General features: G+C 43.0%; 3 protein-coding genes across 5 annotated transcripts; 2 read left to right on the top strand and 1 right to left on the bottom strand.

The window, feature by feature from the left end:
- Positions 1–1,671: 1,671 nt before the first annotated feature.
- Positions 1,672–5,036, top strand: scg2b (secretogranin II b). The gene is made up of 3 exons (XM_083782999.1): positions 1,672–1,721; positions 2,369–3,400; positions 3,727–5,036. Exons 2-3 carry the CDS (start codon positions 2,384–2,386, stop codon positions 4,609–4,611), a joined length of 1,902 nt encoding a protein of 633 aa, XP_083639125.1. The 5' UTR covers positions 1,672–1,721; positions 2,369–2,383; the 3' UTR covers positions 4,612–5,036.
- A 275-nt stretch (positions 5,037–5,311) lies between these two features.
- On the bottom strand, positions 5,312–11,862 carry LOC310871473 (AP-1 complex subunit sigma-3-like). 3 transcript variants are annotated; one of them, XM_083783022.1, is made up of 6 exons: positions 11,732–11,862; positions 9,944–10,122; positions 8,332–8,440; positions 7,878–8,015; positions 6,103–6,173; positions 5,312–5,918 (listed from the first exon to the last, which is right to left on the bottom strand). In XM_083783022.1, exons 1-5 carry the CDS (start codon positions 11,732–11,734, stop codon positions 6,123–6,125), a joined length of 480 nt encoding a protein of 159 aa, XP_083639148.1. In that variant the 5' UTR covers positions 11,735–11,862; the 3' UTR covers positions 5,312–5,918; positions 6,103–6,122. The 3 variants fall into 3 exon arrangements, with proteins under 3 accessions (XP_083639148.1, XP_083639149.1, XP_083639150.1); XM_083783023.1 differs by having other exon boundaries at positions 6,103–6,170; XM_083783024.1 differs by lacking the exon at positions 6,103–6,173.
- A 949-nt stretch (positions 11,863–12,811) lies between these two features.
- On the top strand, positions 12,812–15,846 carry LOC310871336 (dehydrogenase/reductase SDR family member 12-like; the record flags this gene model as incomplete). Its single annotated transcript, XM_083782822.1, has 10 exons — positions 12,812–12,907; positions 13,516–13,673; positions 13,865–13,947; positions 14,094–14,189; positions 14,297–14,378; positions 14,463–14,524; positions 14,629–14,733; positions 15,008–15,098; positions 15,191–15,328; positions 15,677–15,846. Exons 1-10 carry the CDS (start codon positions 12,840–12,842, stop codon positions 15,844–15,846), a joined length of 1,053 nt encoding a protein of 350 aa, XP_083638948.1. The 5' UTR covers positions 12,812–12,839.
- Positions 15,847–16,555: the final 709 nt, after the last annotated feature.

The following is a 16,555-nucleotide window of genomic DNA, read 5'->3' as shown; positions in this document are numbered from 1 at the left end:
AATAAATGGAACACAACAGAACAGTAAAACACTAACCAAAACTAGGAACAAGGAACACTAGAAAACACAACAGAAATACAAAAAGGGCACGGATCGTGACATAATGTAATATCCCTATAGGCTTCAGGCTGTTTGTCTCAGGATTTCTCTGCAGAGAAAGTGGGTATACTGCTAAGACTATAAGCTATAGTCTGATTTGAAGGGAAGATAATTAAGCCAATATACTGTATCTGCACCCCATTGTAAACAAGCCATTGTGCTTTTCGATTTTAATCCTCTTAGGACACCTTGTATAGGCTATTGACAAATGCTTTCCTCAAACTATATTATGTGCCTATTCTACAAACTGTTACAATTTTCAATCAATCAATTCATTTTGTAAACCGAAATGGGCAAAACACATTTTATGTCAATGTAGAATTAGATGTTATGTTAAGTTGTTATGTAATATCCTCCTAGCACTGTGACTTTCAGCATTCAATGTTTCACAGGAAGAGGATGCGCTTTTATGAATGGACTGCATGGTGTGACGTACACAAACACACGCACGCACGCACGCACGCACACACACACACACAGCGGCTACACAATAACTTGGAGAACATAGCCCATGCACAAATATGCATGTCGCATGTGCTGTATATATTTATACTACAGCACATCATAACCTATTCTGAATTAGACACGGGGGGGGGGGGGGGGGTGGATGGAATCATGTAAATGCATGGGGGGGGTACATTTTATTTGTGGTGCCAGGCAGGAACAGAGTCACTTAATATAAAACTTCAAAGAGGACGTATAAATAAACGGAACTGTTCAATATCGAGGTGGTTTATTGCCATTTGGTGACAGGATATCATGTAGGCTATAGGGCAGGCTACGTTTATGATAAGGTGTTAATCTCGTTATACATTTTTGTTGTCAACTTGTCACGATGCAACGATGACCTTTATGCATGTGACGGGTCTTTGTTGTGGTCCCATGCACCTGCGGACAGCATCAGGTCCAGTCGTCAGGGCGTTTCTCTCTCTCTCTCTCTCTCTCTCCGCAGAGAGGAGTCAATTGCGACAGCGGATCGTGGAAGGTTTTAGGAGTGTGAGTCATCATGCATCGCCGGTGGGTTTAACTCTTCACCTGCTGCTGCATGTGTGCGCACATATCAGATCACATCAGAATCACTGAGTTATTTAATTTAAGTCCGAGAGAAACATTTCAAATGTGTAGGCTACACATGTGTTGAATTATAACAAAGGATCAGTACATCCAGTGTTAGTGCCCTCTGTGTGAATGAATGCCTGAAACCCGAAGATGAATGCCTTATCTTTATACATTTACAGTATCATTGTGATTTATGATTTGCACGTTTTGCAGTTTATATAATCTATTGATACCATTATAATAACGAGTCTCATCTGTCCCTCATCATACAAGCCAGTTTTTGTTATTTTATAAAGGCCAATATAGTTCCAATGAATAGCCTATATATATACCTATAGAAATCAACACAAGCTATATCATGTATTCCTCGGCATACCGTATCATGAATCAAAATCTTTTGAATATGGATTTCTTAAGACTTGCTATTGCGTGTGTCCAACGATGACGCGAGAGTCAGGTGTTGCCTCATATATCGCAGGGGGAGCTGTCCAAGTGCTGAAAACAGAACCGCTCCAGAGGAGATGCTGCACGCCTTCACCGCTGCTTGAGCTTTCTTGCCAAAGGTAAGAAACACATCCTGACCATCTTTTGATCATCTATCTCAGCCTATAAAACGATCTTTCTATATTTAGATATTTGTACATGCCTTTATAAAATAATATATTAATAATAATAATAATTCGCGTTTTGGTCATGGTGCACATATATAGCGGGAAGGAAACATTGCGTTTTAGCAGCCTATATACATGCAGCCCATATAGCTGCTATAGGCATTCTGAAACGGAGGACAACGATTTATTTATTGAAGTAATTAGGATAATGTAATAAACTATTCCAGCGGGTTATATTGTGAACAAAGAAATGGGATGCTCAGGTTGCCCATAACAACACGGGGAGGGAGTGACTCATCCATGGCTGGATCTGTGACATCACTTCAGCATCGCCAAGTAGGCTAGTATCGCCTGATAAACAAAACATTAACAATACCAGCAGCCACAGAACCAGGTGAAAACATGCACGCCGGCCCATGGTGCTATTAGTTCTCACCTTGTTTATGAGCTCAACAGGCTATAGCTAATATCCTGCATACAGTACCGATCTGTGAACAAGCAAAGGCTGCCTATATAATAATATGTGCAGATTAAAAGATTAAACGCCCTAAACTTCAACATTATCGTGTTTTTTTCCCCTTTTCTTTCTTCATCTGCAGGTAATAGCCTTAAAAATGCTGCATTTCCACCTCAAGTTGCCGGCGGGAGGAGCCGCTGCCCTGCTCGCCTTCCTCCTCGCGTCCTCCGCCGCGCAGGGCGCGTCTCTCCCCCGCTACCACAGCAGGTTGTTCCGCGGCGGGGGGGACACCGAGGGACGCCCCGCTGCCTACCCGCCGCCCAGCTCCGACATGATGAAGGCGCTGGAGTACATTGAGAGTCTGAAGCAGAAGAACGGGGCGAAAGAGGCGCCGCCACCGGTGGATTATGACGAAGTGGACAAGATCCGCGTGCTGCTCCAGCTGGCCTCGCTCCAGGACGAGGCAGGCGCCGCTGGCCGCCAGTCCCCTCCTCCTCCCCCCCCTCCCCCCGCCGCGCAGAGACAGCAGCAGGACCTCCCAGCCGAGCAGCTGGTCAAAGTCCTGCTCAAGTCCCTGCAGGACCAGGCCGGGATGAGGGACACCAGCAAAGCCGCGGCGGCGGCGGCTCCGCCCGCCGGGAGCAACCGGCACAGGCACCGCGCGGAGGGCACCGGCGGCCCCGCGCAGAGCAGCGCGCCCGCAGGAGGAGACTACGGCAACTTCCCCAGACCGCACAAAAAGTACCCGCTGATGTTCGAGGACGAGGAGAACAGGGACGCGTTCAGGCGGGCCACCGAGGACATGGACGAGCAGTACACCCCGCAGAGCCTCGCCAACCTGCGCTCCATCTTCGACGAGCTGGGCCGCATGCCCTTCACCACCACCATGAATGGACAGAAGAGGGACGGCGACGACGACGAGGACATGTTCAGCCTCCGAAATGTGGCCTACGAGGACTTGGCGGGAGGCGACGAGGACTGGGTTCCCGTGGAGGAGAGGATGGAGACGGAGGAGCTGGTCAATGGAAGCCACGACGAGTACGACCGGGACCTGACCGATGGCGACCTGATGGAGGGAGCGGAGAGAGAGGAGATGCAACGCCGGGCGAGCCAGAACGATGAGGAGGAGGAGACCGACGACGACACCAAACTGGTGGACTACTACCTGTTGAAGGTCAGTGGTGTAAAGTACTAAATACATTTACTTAACACTTACTGTACACTTAAGTACAATTTTGAGGCTCACAATGCGTCACGATGCGACGCATTGTGAACTTATCTGCTATATTTTCAAAGGATTTGTATACTGAAATGGGGCATTCTACATTTTACTTTTGCTATACTTTACATTTTGATGCCAATACTTTTGTACTTTTAGTCAAGTAGGCCTACATTTAGAATTCCAATTTTACTTGTAACAAAGCATTTCTATATTGCAGTATTGATACTTTTACTTAAATAAAACATTTGAGTACTTTTTCCCCCCACCATCTGCTGCAGGTGCTGGAGATGAGCGACCAGACTGCACAGAAGAGGGATGGGGAGCAGAGGAAGAGACTCATCCGGCCTTCCCTCCTCGATCCCCGGATCATCAAAGAGCTGCTGGAGCTCTCCTTGAAGCTCCACGTCCCGCCCCAGGACCTCATCGACCTGCTGATCACAAACGAGCTGAGGAAGCTGCACCGCCACCCCCAGACGTCCACCACCACCACCGCTCATTTCAGGACCGGACAAACGCCCAAGATCAGATACTACAGTCGGAGACTGCCGGTGGCGAAGAGCAAAGTCGCCCCCGCTGCCCCCGAGGCCGAGGACATGGACAGGGAGGACTTTCTGGATATCATCGGCGTGGAGACCATCAGCAAGGAGTATCCCGTCAGGCAGAGACCCCTGAGGCCCGCCGCGTCCCCGGCCAAGGCGCCGCCGGTGCCATCCGCCCCGGCGGCCGTGCCAGCTAAAGTCCCCTATCCCTCTGGTCGCAGGGAGAACTTGTTTTTATCCGAACTCAACAAAATGCCCCTGAAGCGACAGGCAGATGACGGCGACGACGACGACGACGACGTGGAAGACGAGGTGACAACTTACCTGGCGGCGAAGATCCTAACAGAGTATCCTCAGAGCGGCATCTCTAAGCGAGACACCTCCCAGGCCCAGTTCCCCTATGAGCTCTATGAGCAGGCCATGAAGAACTTTTTAGACCAGGCGGACACTGGCAATAAAGGCAAAGTTGCCAAGAGAGAAACTGAGAGCGCTCCTCCGGAGGAGGCGGTCGAACCCACGGAGACGCACGCGAACGAGATGGCTCAGCCTCTCAAGACGGCGGCCCCACAGACCGCAGACGAAGAGGAGAAAGAGAATCGCGGTAAACAGCTTGCAGGAATGTAGTAGTAGCGCCCGGCAAACGCAATACAGCGAAATGTCCACTGATTGATTATGTTTATACTATCTATAAAAAAAATAACAAACAATTAACCAGTCAGGGACCGTGGACGCGATCTAGTTTACATGACACTTTGTATATTATATGGAATTTAGCCGGGGTATTCCTAATACCAATGTGCTAAGCTGACAACGAGTGTTTGTTGTGACTCGTGGTATATTCAGGGTTCATGGATTTAATGTTAAGATTATAGCCTATTAAGATTATATTTAGCCTATATACTGATGTAAAAAGCAGACCGTCGCCTGCCTTCCAAACCTTTCATAATGCAAAGCTCTGTATTGTTGGCCTACCAGTTGTTGTGCTGTTCATTTTTAAACCATTTTGTACGTGTTCAATAACGTGTGATGAATCAGAGATAAATAAAGGATCAGCGGTATTATTTTTCTTCTTGTTGCATGTGTTGCGTTATTACATCACTACACTGCAGACGCAAAAAGGGTTTATAGCCAGGCTAAAGTAATGTGTTCATTTAACGTTAAGGTCCATTTTGAACTGTCATGGTTAAATGGATTAACAGGATTTTGCTCTACTTTTTTGGCCTATATAGCAGATGGATTTCAGCATTTGGACAGCTCATAGTGATAAAAAGAAATACATTAAAAGGAAATATCAAAAAGAAATGGTCAACGTAGAACATTATTTATCAAAATATCTTTTAATCATAAGCTCCAAATTCAAAAATTACATTTTGTATATATATATATATAGGTTATTAGGCTATAGTCTCTACTGCATATAAAACAATATCCTCTCCCCACTATAACCGCTCCCTTTAAAGGTCAATGGTCCTTGAAGTTTATGAAACACATCATCTACATCTAAAAAGCAAAACAAACAAATGAGCACATCACATCTTAAATACAATATTTATATTAAAATATAAAAATCAACAGGACTATAAATCTAAATGCCCTTCTTGATTATGACTGCCATGTCCCTGATCTGCAGTAAGGCTACTTCATTGATTCTGATCTACTTCATTCTCTTTCAATTCATTTGACATAACTATGAATACATATTCAAATCAAAGTTGCATTTAAAGTGACAGCAATGCTTCAGACAGCCCATGAGCACACGTTTCCTTTTTGTTTTGGTTAAAAGTTCGGCAGGACAAAAATAGAACCCGTTTTCCATATTCAGAGCGTCTATGACTCATCCCTGCATGCTGCATGCATTCCTTTCCTTCCTGATGTTACATCCTTTTCACCGAGTCTCAGAATGCAGGTTTGCTCATATACTCCTCCATGGTCTATAGGGAAAGAGCACAGAAAACGAAAAAATTAAGTGTTCCGTTTCCTTATCAAGGGGAGGGAAGAAGAGATTTTAAGCAACACACACACAGTCACACATCTACAGATGTTATTGAATGCAGAGAGCACTGTCACACGTTTTTAGTTTTTTTTCTACTAACACAAGCAAGCACAGCTTCTAACCTTTCTGTCCATATTCAAGGTCATCCAAACAGCTCCACCTCATACCATTCACTGTTGTCATGATCATCCTGCTGATAATGGTGAAAAATGAATGGGAGGCTATACACTACACATGAACGGCACTCTACATCGCAGGATCAAGACACCTCGTTAGCTCAAAAGCACAGGGAGAGGGGGGGGGGGGGTACGACAGACCCAATAACAGACCCAGTACCACTCTTAAAGGTGCAGCGAAACGGAAATGGTGGGCATTTTATTTTGAAGTTTCAGATTGAAACGCTGGCTCTGAAGTTTCTGAACCAATCAGAGCGTCGCATCCCTCTAGGCTATGGGAGAGGAAGTCTCTCACGTGCAGTGTCGTTTGTAAACAAAGTGACAGAGAGATGGGCAAAGCCAGGGGATTATTTCTAACCTATACACAACCTATATACAGATTTTAGCGTGATGATTAAGTTTAAAACGAGTAATACACTGTTTGTATGTCATCTTGAATGAGATTATGAGAGATATGATGACTATACGGATATGGTCTAAAAGTGTGAAAAACGTATTTTTAATTTCACTACACCTTTAAAATAAACACTATATAGTACTATTATACTATATAAGTGTATATTAAGAGAGTAGAAAGTATTAGACAAAGTCTAAAGCAGGGTCAAGACATCTCTTTACCTCAAAAGAACAGGAGGAGGGGGTTCAACAGACCCAGTAACATACCCAGTATTACCACTCTTAAAATAAATACTATATACTTACAGTATTAGTAAGTCTATATTAAAACCCATTTTGGGCGGGAACCCCTTTTGGTGTTAGCATTATGTTATGCTTTAGCTATTGAAAAATAGCAGATCTACAAGCTCGAGCTTGTAGGTCTGCTATTTTTGAAAAATCGAAGAACGACTGACATAGAAACATAGCTTTTTCATAAACCGGTCAGGATGTAGAAGACATTTTTAGAATCTGATCTCAGGTCAAAATGGGTTAAGAGAGTACCGGTACTAGAAAGTATCAGACAAAGTCTAAAACCTACAAAAGGTTTCAGGGAGATCTGTCTCTCACTCACTCGCAATAACATTGGCGCAGAGAGAGAGAGAGAGAGAGAGAGAGAAAGTAAAGTGAGACAACAATACAGACAAACGCCCAGAGACAATGAGAGGGGTTCTATTCATAAGCAGTAGTCCCTGACTCCCTGCCGATAAGGGTCATCCAAACAAGTCTATTAGCTCGCTCTGATAAGGAAGAAGAGAAACCAGGGGGATCAGCAGCACCACTGTTGTTAATTGGACTCATTATGATAGTGACTTGTGTGCAGCATTTGTAGTCATGCTCACACGCAAAAGTTCAAACACAACAAAGACAAAGAGGTCTTCACGAGGAGGCAAAGTGGAGCAAGCAAATCATAAGTATTAATGACACAGTATATGCATTATACAGTACAGTATGTATGTTTTATTTATATACACGTATACTACTATATCATATAGATACACACACACGCACACATTATTGTCAGGTGGTGGTGTCCAAATTTCCAAAACTGTTACGTTTCAGGATCCAAATTCATAATAACAAAAGTAACAGATATGTTCAAATATGGAGATAAGAGGTTTCTGCCCAACAGTGACAAATCAATGATAGAACAGTTTTTATTTTCTTCTTCTAGAGAGCTACTTATACCACAAATACTAATGTCTAGTTGAGCATGTGCCCAGGCATGCATACAGTATTGTGTATGAATGTGTGCACGGCATGCATGCACGCATTTCATGTCTTACCTCCTGCAGCATGTCCGAGGCCTCAATGGTGTGAGCCACTATCTGTTTGGAGGTTTCCTGTATCTCTCCTCCCAGCAGAAACTCGTCCAGGATAAAGTAGGCCTTCTCAAAGTTAAATATTATGTCCAGCTCACACACCTGAGTGGAGGTATGGCTTCAGTTAATGACAAATGATGACTGGGGACTCGGGAGAAGCAACAAACAACATACTGCACATAATGTATGTGCTGTGAATGATAATGCACATTTTATTGTAGATCTTTACAAAACAATTGCATATGAAAAGTGCACAATTATATGACAAGATTAGGCTTCAGAGTATGGAATTTAAAGAAGTAGGTAAACTGTAGAGTCTGACCAATATAATCAGATGATCAAAAGCCTATCAGAGAATGATTTATTGGAACTTAAAAAAATAATCTCAGACAGACTCTATTCTGAGGAGACAACTTACACTGCCAAAGTATTTGTCCAACAGCTCCACATAGCGATGCAGCACCTCCAGACCCAACAGCTCATTCTCCTGGTCGTCCAGCGCCATGCAGAAATACAAGCTAGCATACCTGGAGAGATGGAGCACAAATGATTCGTTGTTGGTTCAAAATGTACTGGTATAGGTCGGATAACGGCAGGAAGGAAGAAGGAAGGAGGGGGGGTAGTGGGACTCTGGTTGAGGCACTGAGAAAAGTGATACTGGTGTGAAATTTGGACAACCTTGATATGCTTCCAGGTACAGAGGTGTGTGTGTGTGTGTGTGTTATTTGGAAGCCTATAGGCCATGTACATAAACTGACCACGAGTGGCCTAACAATATAACTTATAACAACCAAATAACTTGCCAAATACTGCCGTTTTGGCTGAGCAGGTGCCATGTGTATCCTTAGGTGTCCATGAACTCTCAACCCCGTTATATTAATTTCCCTGTCAAATTTATTGTAATTTGCGGATTCAAATAAGAAACTAAAATGTGTGCGTGCTCGCGTGTGTGTGCGTGCTATTTGGAAGCCTATAGGCCATGTACATAAACTGACCATGACTGGCCTAACAATAGCTTAGCCTGGCTTGGCCAGCCCCTTAGCGGGGATTCACTGGAGATTCCTCCCCGCATAAAAGTCTGGATTCTGGTTCATTGGCAGAGAGTATGCGGAAGCTGGAGAAATCTGAAAATGACCGGGGCCAATCAGTGACTGCGTTTCAACAGCTGTCCGTACAACATTGAAAAGGGTAACAGGTACGGTCGCCCCAATTCCATCTCATCCCCGCTTTTTTCCACCGACCTCACGCCGACCGCTCAGTGCGGCAGTTCTTGTATTCTTTATTTTGTTTTACTGAGAATAAGGTTAGAAATAAGTTTAAGGTTAGGCATAGTTTTACTGGGGTTAAGGTTAGGAATAAGGTTAGGTTTAACCGTTTAAGAATAATTTACTTAGATTAGGTACTTTAGGAATACCAGGCAGTGCAGTTCCACCGGCTGTACGCCCGAGGTGAGTTGGTGAAGGGGCGAGTTGTCTGGTATTCGTGGAAAGCAGCCTCTGATTGGTTCATGTGTATATGGTGACATAACATTCATGCTGCAGTACTTTCAAAACAACAATGGCTGCCCTCAACGCAACAAGTTTAAAAGTTTACATAGAAACTATAAGAACAGCAGTTATTTCAGATATAGATATGAGATATATCCGACATATCTGGCTCACATAGAAAGTATAACAGACCTTGTTTTTTTTATGGAGCAGACTAGTGCACCGTGTGGTGACATCAGCTTTTTGTTACACTTCATGCTGCCTATGGAGTCTGGAGTCTCCATAGGCAGCATGGAGTCTGGAGTCTCCATAGGCAGCATGCGGGGAGGAAGCGTCAGTGAATCCACCATATGAGTCTGGCCCCGCCAGGCTAACAATAGCTGGCATGACAAAGAGCAAAGCCAAACAACTTGCCTGTGTGGAGTAGAAGGTGCCATGTGTATCCTCAGGTGTCTCTGTCAAATGTATTGTAATTTGCATTCAAATAAAGAACTAAAATGTGTGCCTGTGTGTGTGTGTGTGTGTTGGGGGGGCAGTACTTGCCTCTTGTAAACAACCTTCAGGTCCTTCCAGTGGAGGAAGTTACAGGAGCGTGGTTTCCTCGCCAACACCAGAGCGGTCATGTCCCTGATGATCTTCTTCTTCTCCCGTTCGGGCGTGGGCGTGAACCACTTCTGAAGCCGCAGCTTCCCCTGGCGACTGAAGAGCAGCAGGAAGCTTATCTGAAATCGGAATCAGACTCGCGTTATTGTCACGTCACAGGTTTACAGGTGTAAAGAAATAAGTGGGTTTTGTTGTTTTCCTTAAAACAAAAGAAAATTAGGGGGTGGGAGCAGGGAAAGGAGAGGCAAAAATCCTAAAATATCTGTACCTACCTATACAATATATAAATAGCCTACATAGCATAAACTAACAGGTAGGCCTACGGTATGTACATGAGACGTTAGACATAAGGCAAATCTGACGAAAGCAGACGCCACAGGGTCAGCGGAGCAAAAGCGACCGCAGATGAGATGAGGGGACCCAGGGAGTGCGCACACACACACACACACACACACACACACACACACACACACACACACACACACACACACACACACACACACACACACACACACACACACACACACACACACACACACACACACACACACACACACACACACACACACACACACACACACACACACACACACACACACACACACACACACACACACCGCCTGAGTCTGAGTCAGTTGTTCTATGGGCCATTATTAACTATCTCCCCCCTGGGGTGAAAAGGGGGGGGGGGTTATCGTTGGTACAGTTCATTAACGAGTAACTTCTCAGAGCAGAGTGACAAGACAAAGAAACAGGGGGGGGGGGCAAAGCGTGGGATTCAAGGGTGTTACTTAGAGGGAAAATATGAAACATTGTCAATGGAAGCCACAGAGAAATGTGTGTTGTTCCCTTTTCAATACTAGGTGAGGAGTCGTGTTTCAGTGTTTAAAGAATGGGTTTCCTAGCTTTGTTATGTCAAACTACACTACATTACAAACTGCTGCCACACAATTTCCGCAAGGCTTCCCTAGTTCCCTCAGCTCTTCCTCTCATTGTTGACATTTAGAAGAGAGCCTATGAATGACCCAAATATAATGCAAACGATTCAGTGAAACGTGAGTTCATGTCAGTTGTTTAATTGAGTGTGTTAATTAAATGGGAATTTTGCTCTTGATAAAATAAGGACATGAAAGCCATTTGTTGTCAATGGCTTTTCTTAGACCTTGCAGACAAATGGGAGATACGGTCAAAAATACCAAACAACATAATTGAAACATGATAATGGCATCTTTCTGTGGACAGTTATGGTGATTTTAAAATCAGCCTAGCCTTGACCCATTCCCAATAGTTGTATTAACACAACGGGGTAGAACTAGAAAACACCCTTATCACAGATCAGATTGTCATTGTCATTGTCTAAACTGCCACTAGGGCATGTTGGCTGGAAAGTGACGGAACCTGTTCTACAAAGGGGACAGGTTCAGGAAATATTCACCTTAACTTCCGACTATCGCTTAAATTAACACACAAAAATGCAATGCATTTAATGTATAGATGGCACACTCCACCATACAGACAGTATACGAGTAGCATAAATCGTTGACATTATAAAATAATTATGTAATACAATACTAGTAGTTAGTAGCCCTACTAGCCCACTTTTAAGGCTACAAGGCTAGTAGATAGCCTATACCTGTCAACGACATACAGGTGAGCACAGTCTTGTCATCGACAAAGACTAATCATAAAAGTCATGCAGCATCATAGATGAAGAATACAACAACTCACCATTTTGACGCTGGACCGATCTCCACAAGTTATATTATAGCCAGGTAATCATGAAACACTGTCTTCAACCCTTACAACGGGTCAAATAGTAATAGCTGTCCGGTCAACCACATAGTGCGTTGCCCAGTCACTCCAATGTACAAGTTTCTACAAACTCCTCCCTCCTCCTGGCACTCCACTGAACGGAGGCGTCACTACCGCTTAACTGCTGGATTGGTCATTCATTGCTTTGTTTATTGATGAAGCCAATGAAACAACGACTCGTCCCGTCGTCCGTTTATGTTGATTGATGTAAATAATTGTATTAATGGAACAGTCAGGCAGCCTAGTCTAAAGTAGGCCTAGCCTAGATTTGTATAGCCTACTTATTTATTAATTCTTAACATTGCCATTTGAATTGGTCTTACCGACTTTCACAAAATGATATTATTTATAAGCTGTCTAATCAAAATGTCCATATCCTTGAGCTAAATATCCAACAAATCAGAGGCCACATTATTGTATGTTTTTCAAACATTTATGCCTTCTTATTACATATCTTGTATTTAAAGAATTGTATAGGCCTACATGCTACATCCTAAACCATTTATAGACCAACATTATTTGATTATTAGCAATACAGTGTTTAAATGTGTAGGCTATTCCCATTAGGTATATGCTATAATAACCTTAAGTAAATTTATAGGCCTAATTTTGTAATATGCACATTTCCTTGTGTCTTATAATATTTTATAATATGCCAATTTAGTGAAATTGGATTTGTTAATTTGAAAGAAAGAGTTAAATATGATTTACTCTACGCTCCCATACAAATCCACAGTCGTGAAAGAAAGAACTAGCAGCCTAAAAAACCCAAGTATTAACGTTAATCCCAGTTGGTGGTGGATTAAAATGAGTTATAGCCTGCCCTACTGTAATCTCACTGTTATTCCAGTGCACATCGGCAGGGAGCGCAGTCAGAGAGTCAGGTCTTCACATGTGATACCAATCTGCTTTAGCCTACTGGTGAACTGCAAACTGATCTGATCAACCCCCACACCACACCACACCACACCACACCACACCGTGTCCTCTCTGGGAAAAGACCTCTTTCGGGCTTTCACATGATATGGAAAGCAATATGTCTCTGTATCGCAATATCATGTGGTTTTTGAAAGGAATCCACGAATACACCAGGTCAGTTACAAATTTTATGCATTTTATATTTTGTTTGTTTGAGTTTGATAGTATTCATTGGAATTAACTGGAATAGAAACAACTTTCCAGATGTGTTCTGTGATTTTAAATTCACAGAAGCAATCGTTTTTAAAATATTTAATTTTTTTAAATGGGAACTATTTGCCTTTAAAATTATCAATAAGTAGGCCTACTTGTAAAGAAAATAGCAATTGTTCTGAGTAATGCTGTAGCCTACAGAAGCCTAGCTACTTGGCAACAACACACACACACACACACACACACACACACACACACACACACACACACACACACACACACACACACACACACACACACACACACACACACACACACACACACACACAGAGACGTCTTTTCACTAATACAATAGTTCCACTGTCAGATGAAGTGCCTAGTCATCAGTGTTACAGTCACATCAATAGCTGATAGATTTTAAGAGCTCAATTGAGAAAGAAAAGCTATTCTAGGTTTTAAACAAAAATCCAGTCTGTGGTCATATGTTCAATTGTTCATAAAAGTTACTACATGAAAAAGAAAGTCTTGAGGCACAAACGTGTTGGTTTACAGAATTTGTGTGCCTACAGAAATGGATATGAGATAGCGTCTAAAAGCTTTGTGGCGCAGGACCTAGATGTGTCTGTGGTGAGGGGAAGGTCCTTTATGATCACTGGAGCCAACAGCGGAATTGGCAAAGCAAAGCAACATGGACTTATGATGATGCCTGTCATTGATTCTGTAATGAGTAATAAACTAAGACCATGCAGGACAACATTCATTATTGTACAAAGATTGCTGGAAGGGACTGCTCTCTTGGATTCTATTGCGTAATTCAGCACCCAGTTTATTTATGAGTTATTAATATAAGAAATAGAGCTGAGAGCACTTAATCCTTGTGTAAAGAATAAACATCCATGTCCCCTACTTTGTTTTCAGGTGGCACGGTCCATATGGTATGCAGGAACAAAGACAGAGCTGAGGCAGCCAGGGCGGACATTGTCAGAGAGTCTGGGAACACAGTGAGTGAATGAGTGAGTGAGTGAGTGAGAGACTTAAAGCTGAAGAAAAATACATATTCTCAGACAAGCGTGTCAAGTATAAAGACTGGAGTGAATTATTGCTTGGAGAGAAATGAGACTACGATTACTTGATCTTGTTTCTCCAGGAGGTACATGTGCATATTCTGGATATGTCGGAGACCTGCAAGGTATGGGAGTTTGCAGAGGCCTTCAAGAAGCAATATTCATCCTTGAACGTGTTGGTAGGCTCCAGATGTTCCATTTGCTCTTCTAAGAGAATCCAATCTTTACGTATCTTTTGTAATTATTTGCAATGTTCATTGTGTGTGTGTGTGTGTGTGTGTGTCAGATAAACAATGCAGGGTGTATGGTAAACAAGCGAGAGGTGACTGCTGAAGGATTAGAGAAGAACTTTGCTACCAACACTCTAGGTAAAGTTTCTACTTTAAGTTAGCACCATCTGCTTGTCTTGTACAGAATGTGGAAACATTGACTTCTTTCTCCATTCCCTTCAGGCGTTTATGTCCTCACCCAGAGCCTTATACCACTTATACAGAAGAGCCGTGATCCGAGGGTGGTGGGTGCGCACTCATCTGCAAGACAGCATAATGCTACTTTTGTTTGCTTTGCAGTGAGCATTCTCTAAGTACACTGCTTGTGTTTTCTCCCTGCTTGTGTCAGATCATAGTGTCATCAGGGGGCATGCTGGCCCAGAAGCTCAAAACTGATGACCTCCAAACAAACAGGGGATACTTTGATAGCACCATGGTCTATGCCCAGAACAAGGTACGGAGGAAGTGTGATAAATGTTTTTATAGAGAAGTGGTAAGAAAATTGGCTCATATTCTTTATATTTACTATATTTACTATCATTCACAGTGCATCGTTTATGTAATCTTATAAATGTCCTAATTAGTTTTATATTGACATCTTTGGGTTTCCATACTGACAAAGACAATATCATTTAAAGTTATTTAAAGTAGGTTGCAACCAGAATAAGGTATGATATTGATATTAAGTTGGTGGTTGTCTGTGGCGATAAAGTGCACTTTCCTCTCAGAGACAGCAGGTGGTGCTGACAGAGCATTGGGCCAAAGCCAACCCTGCCATTCACTTTTCTGTGATGCACCCTGGCTGGGTTGATACACCAGGTACTTTCTTTGATTCCCACTTGTTAACGATAATAACTTATCGTTAACACACACACAACAAGTGTCCTGTCTTCTGATTTACTCCCTTGCAGCCGTTTCTACATCCATGCCCCAGTTCCACCAGAAGATGGGGGGCCGTCTGCGCAGTGCAGAGCAGGGAGCTGATACTGTGGTGTGGTTGGCTTTATCAGGTGCTGCAGCCAGAACCCCCAGTGGACAGTTCTATCAAGGTGGGTCATATGAAATCAGACCACTTCTTTAGTACTGGGCATCTACAACTTTTTCATATTCTGGATCCCTGGATTTAGTGAAAATTTTAATGTTGTCTGTTGGTCATACAGTAGCTTCCATCCATTTTTATAACCTACATGTTTCCATATCATATAGCAGCTGTTTGTAGAGTAGGGGAAACTTTAGATTAGAAGTCATCTTTCTACATTTTCTTATCACGCTGACTTCTGCTACACAAAATATAGTGAAATGGATCCCTGAACACTGACAAGCCCCAACTTATGTCCATAATATTGCAGCTGTCAACTTCTTTCATACCAGTTATACACAGTACACCTGTTTTCCAGATCGACAGGCTGTTCCAACTCACCTGCCACTGGCTTGGACCGACAGTTCTACTGAAGAGATCCACAACTTTATGGTCCAGATGGAAAAACTGGCCGATGTAGTCCAGTGGCAAGCAGATACACAACTCTATGATGGCCTGGATTTGAGTTTGGCTATACCTCAAATGTAGCCGAGCACCATTTATGTGAACACATTTAACCAGTCAGATATATTTTACATTTGACCAGTGGTGCCCAACCTTGGTCCTCAGGGTCCCCTAGTGCTTATGGTCTGACACGGATTATTCATTGGCATCCATGCCATATTCTAGAAGTGTTTCTCAAACGTTTTCAATTCAAGACCCCAGATTACTATGCATTAGGCCCATTTCAAATATTTGTTTATCTCTGGGACCCCAATGTGCACTGCAACATCCAGCCGATTTAACTCCAACAGTGTATAAAGGATACCTGGGGGTCTCCAGACCCAACTTTGAGAACCAGTGTTCTAGACTAGTTACAATAAATAGTAGGACTGAATCCGATAATGGACGGGTTAACAAGCAGCAGCAGTTGTTGACTTGTTGATTGTTTAACCACCATATTATATTAACAGCCAGACTTGGTAGATGGTATTAGTAATACTAAATACTACATTTTACACAGCCTAACCTAAGACCAATGCTCTCCAAGCCATTTAATACACCAGATTTACTTATTTGCAAGCTGGCGTCACACACCAAAAGTACATCTACAACCTCACAACACATTTCATTGTGAGACATGAACATGATTATTTAGTGATATTCAAGGCCTGCAATTCCCTAACAGTCTATAGCTCAACTTTGTGAGTGTAGATGTGCATCCTACATATTAGTTACCTTTTGTCACCAGCCTCGT

The sequence above is a fragment of the Protomyctophum parallelum genome, assembly GCF_964188405.1.
Source record: "Protomyctophum parallelum genome assembly, chromosome: 14".
NCBI classification, from domain to species: domain Eukaryota; kingdom Metazoa; phylum Chordata; class Actinopteri; order Myctophiformes; family Myctophidae; genus Protomyctophum; species Protomyctophum parallelum.
Note: the sequence above shows the minus strand (reverse complement) of the source record. Positions and strands in the feature narration are given on the sequence as shown.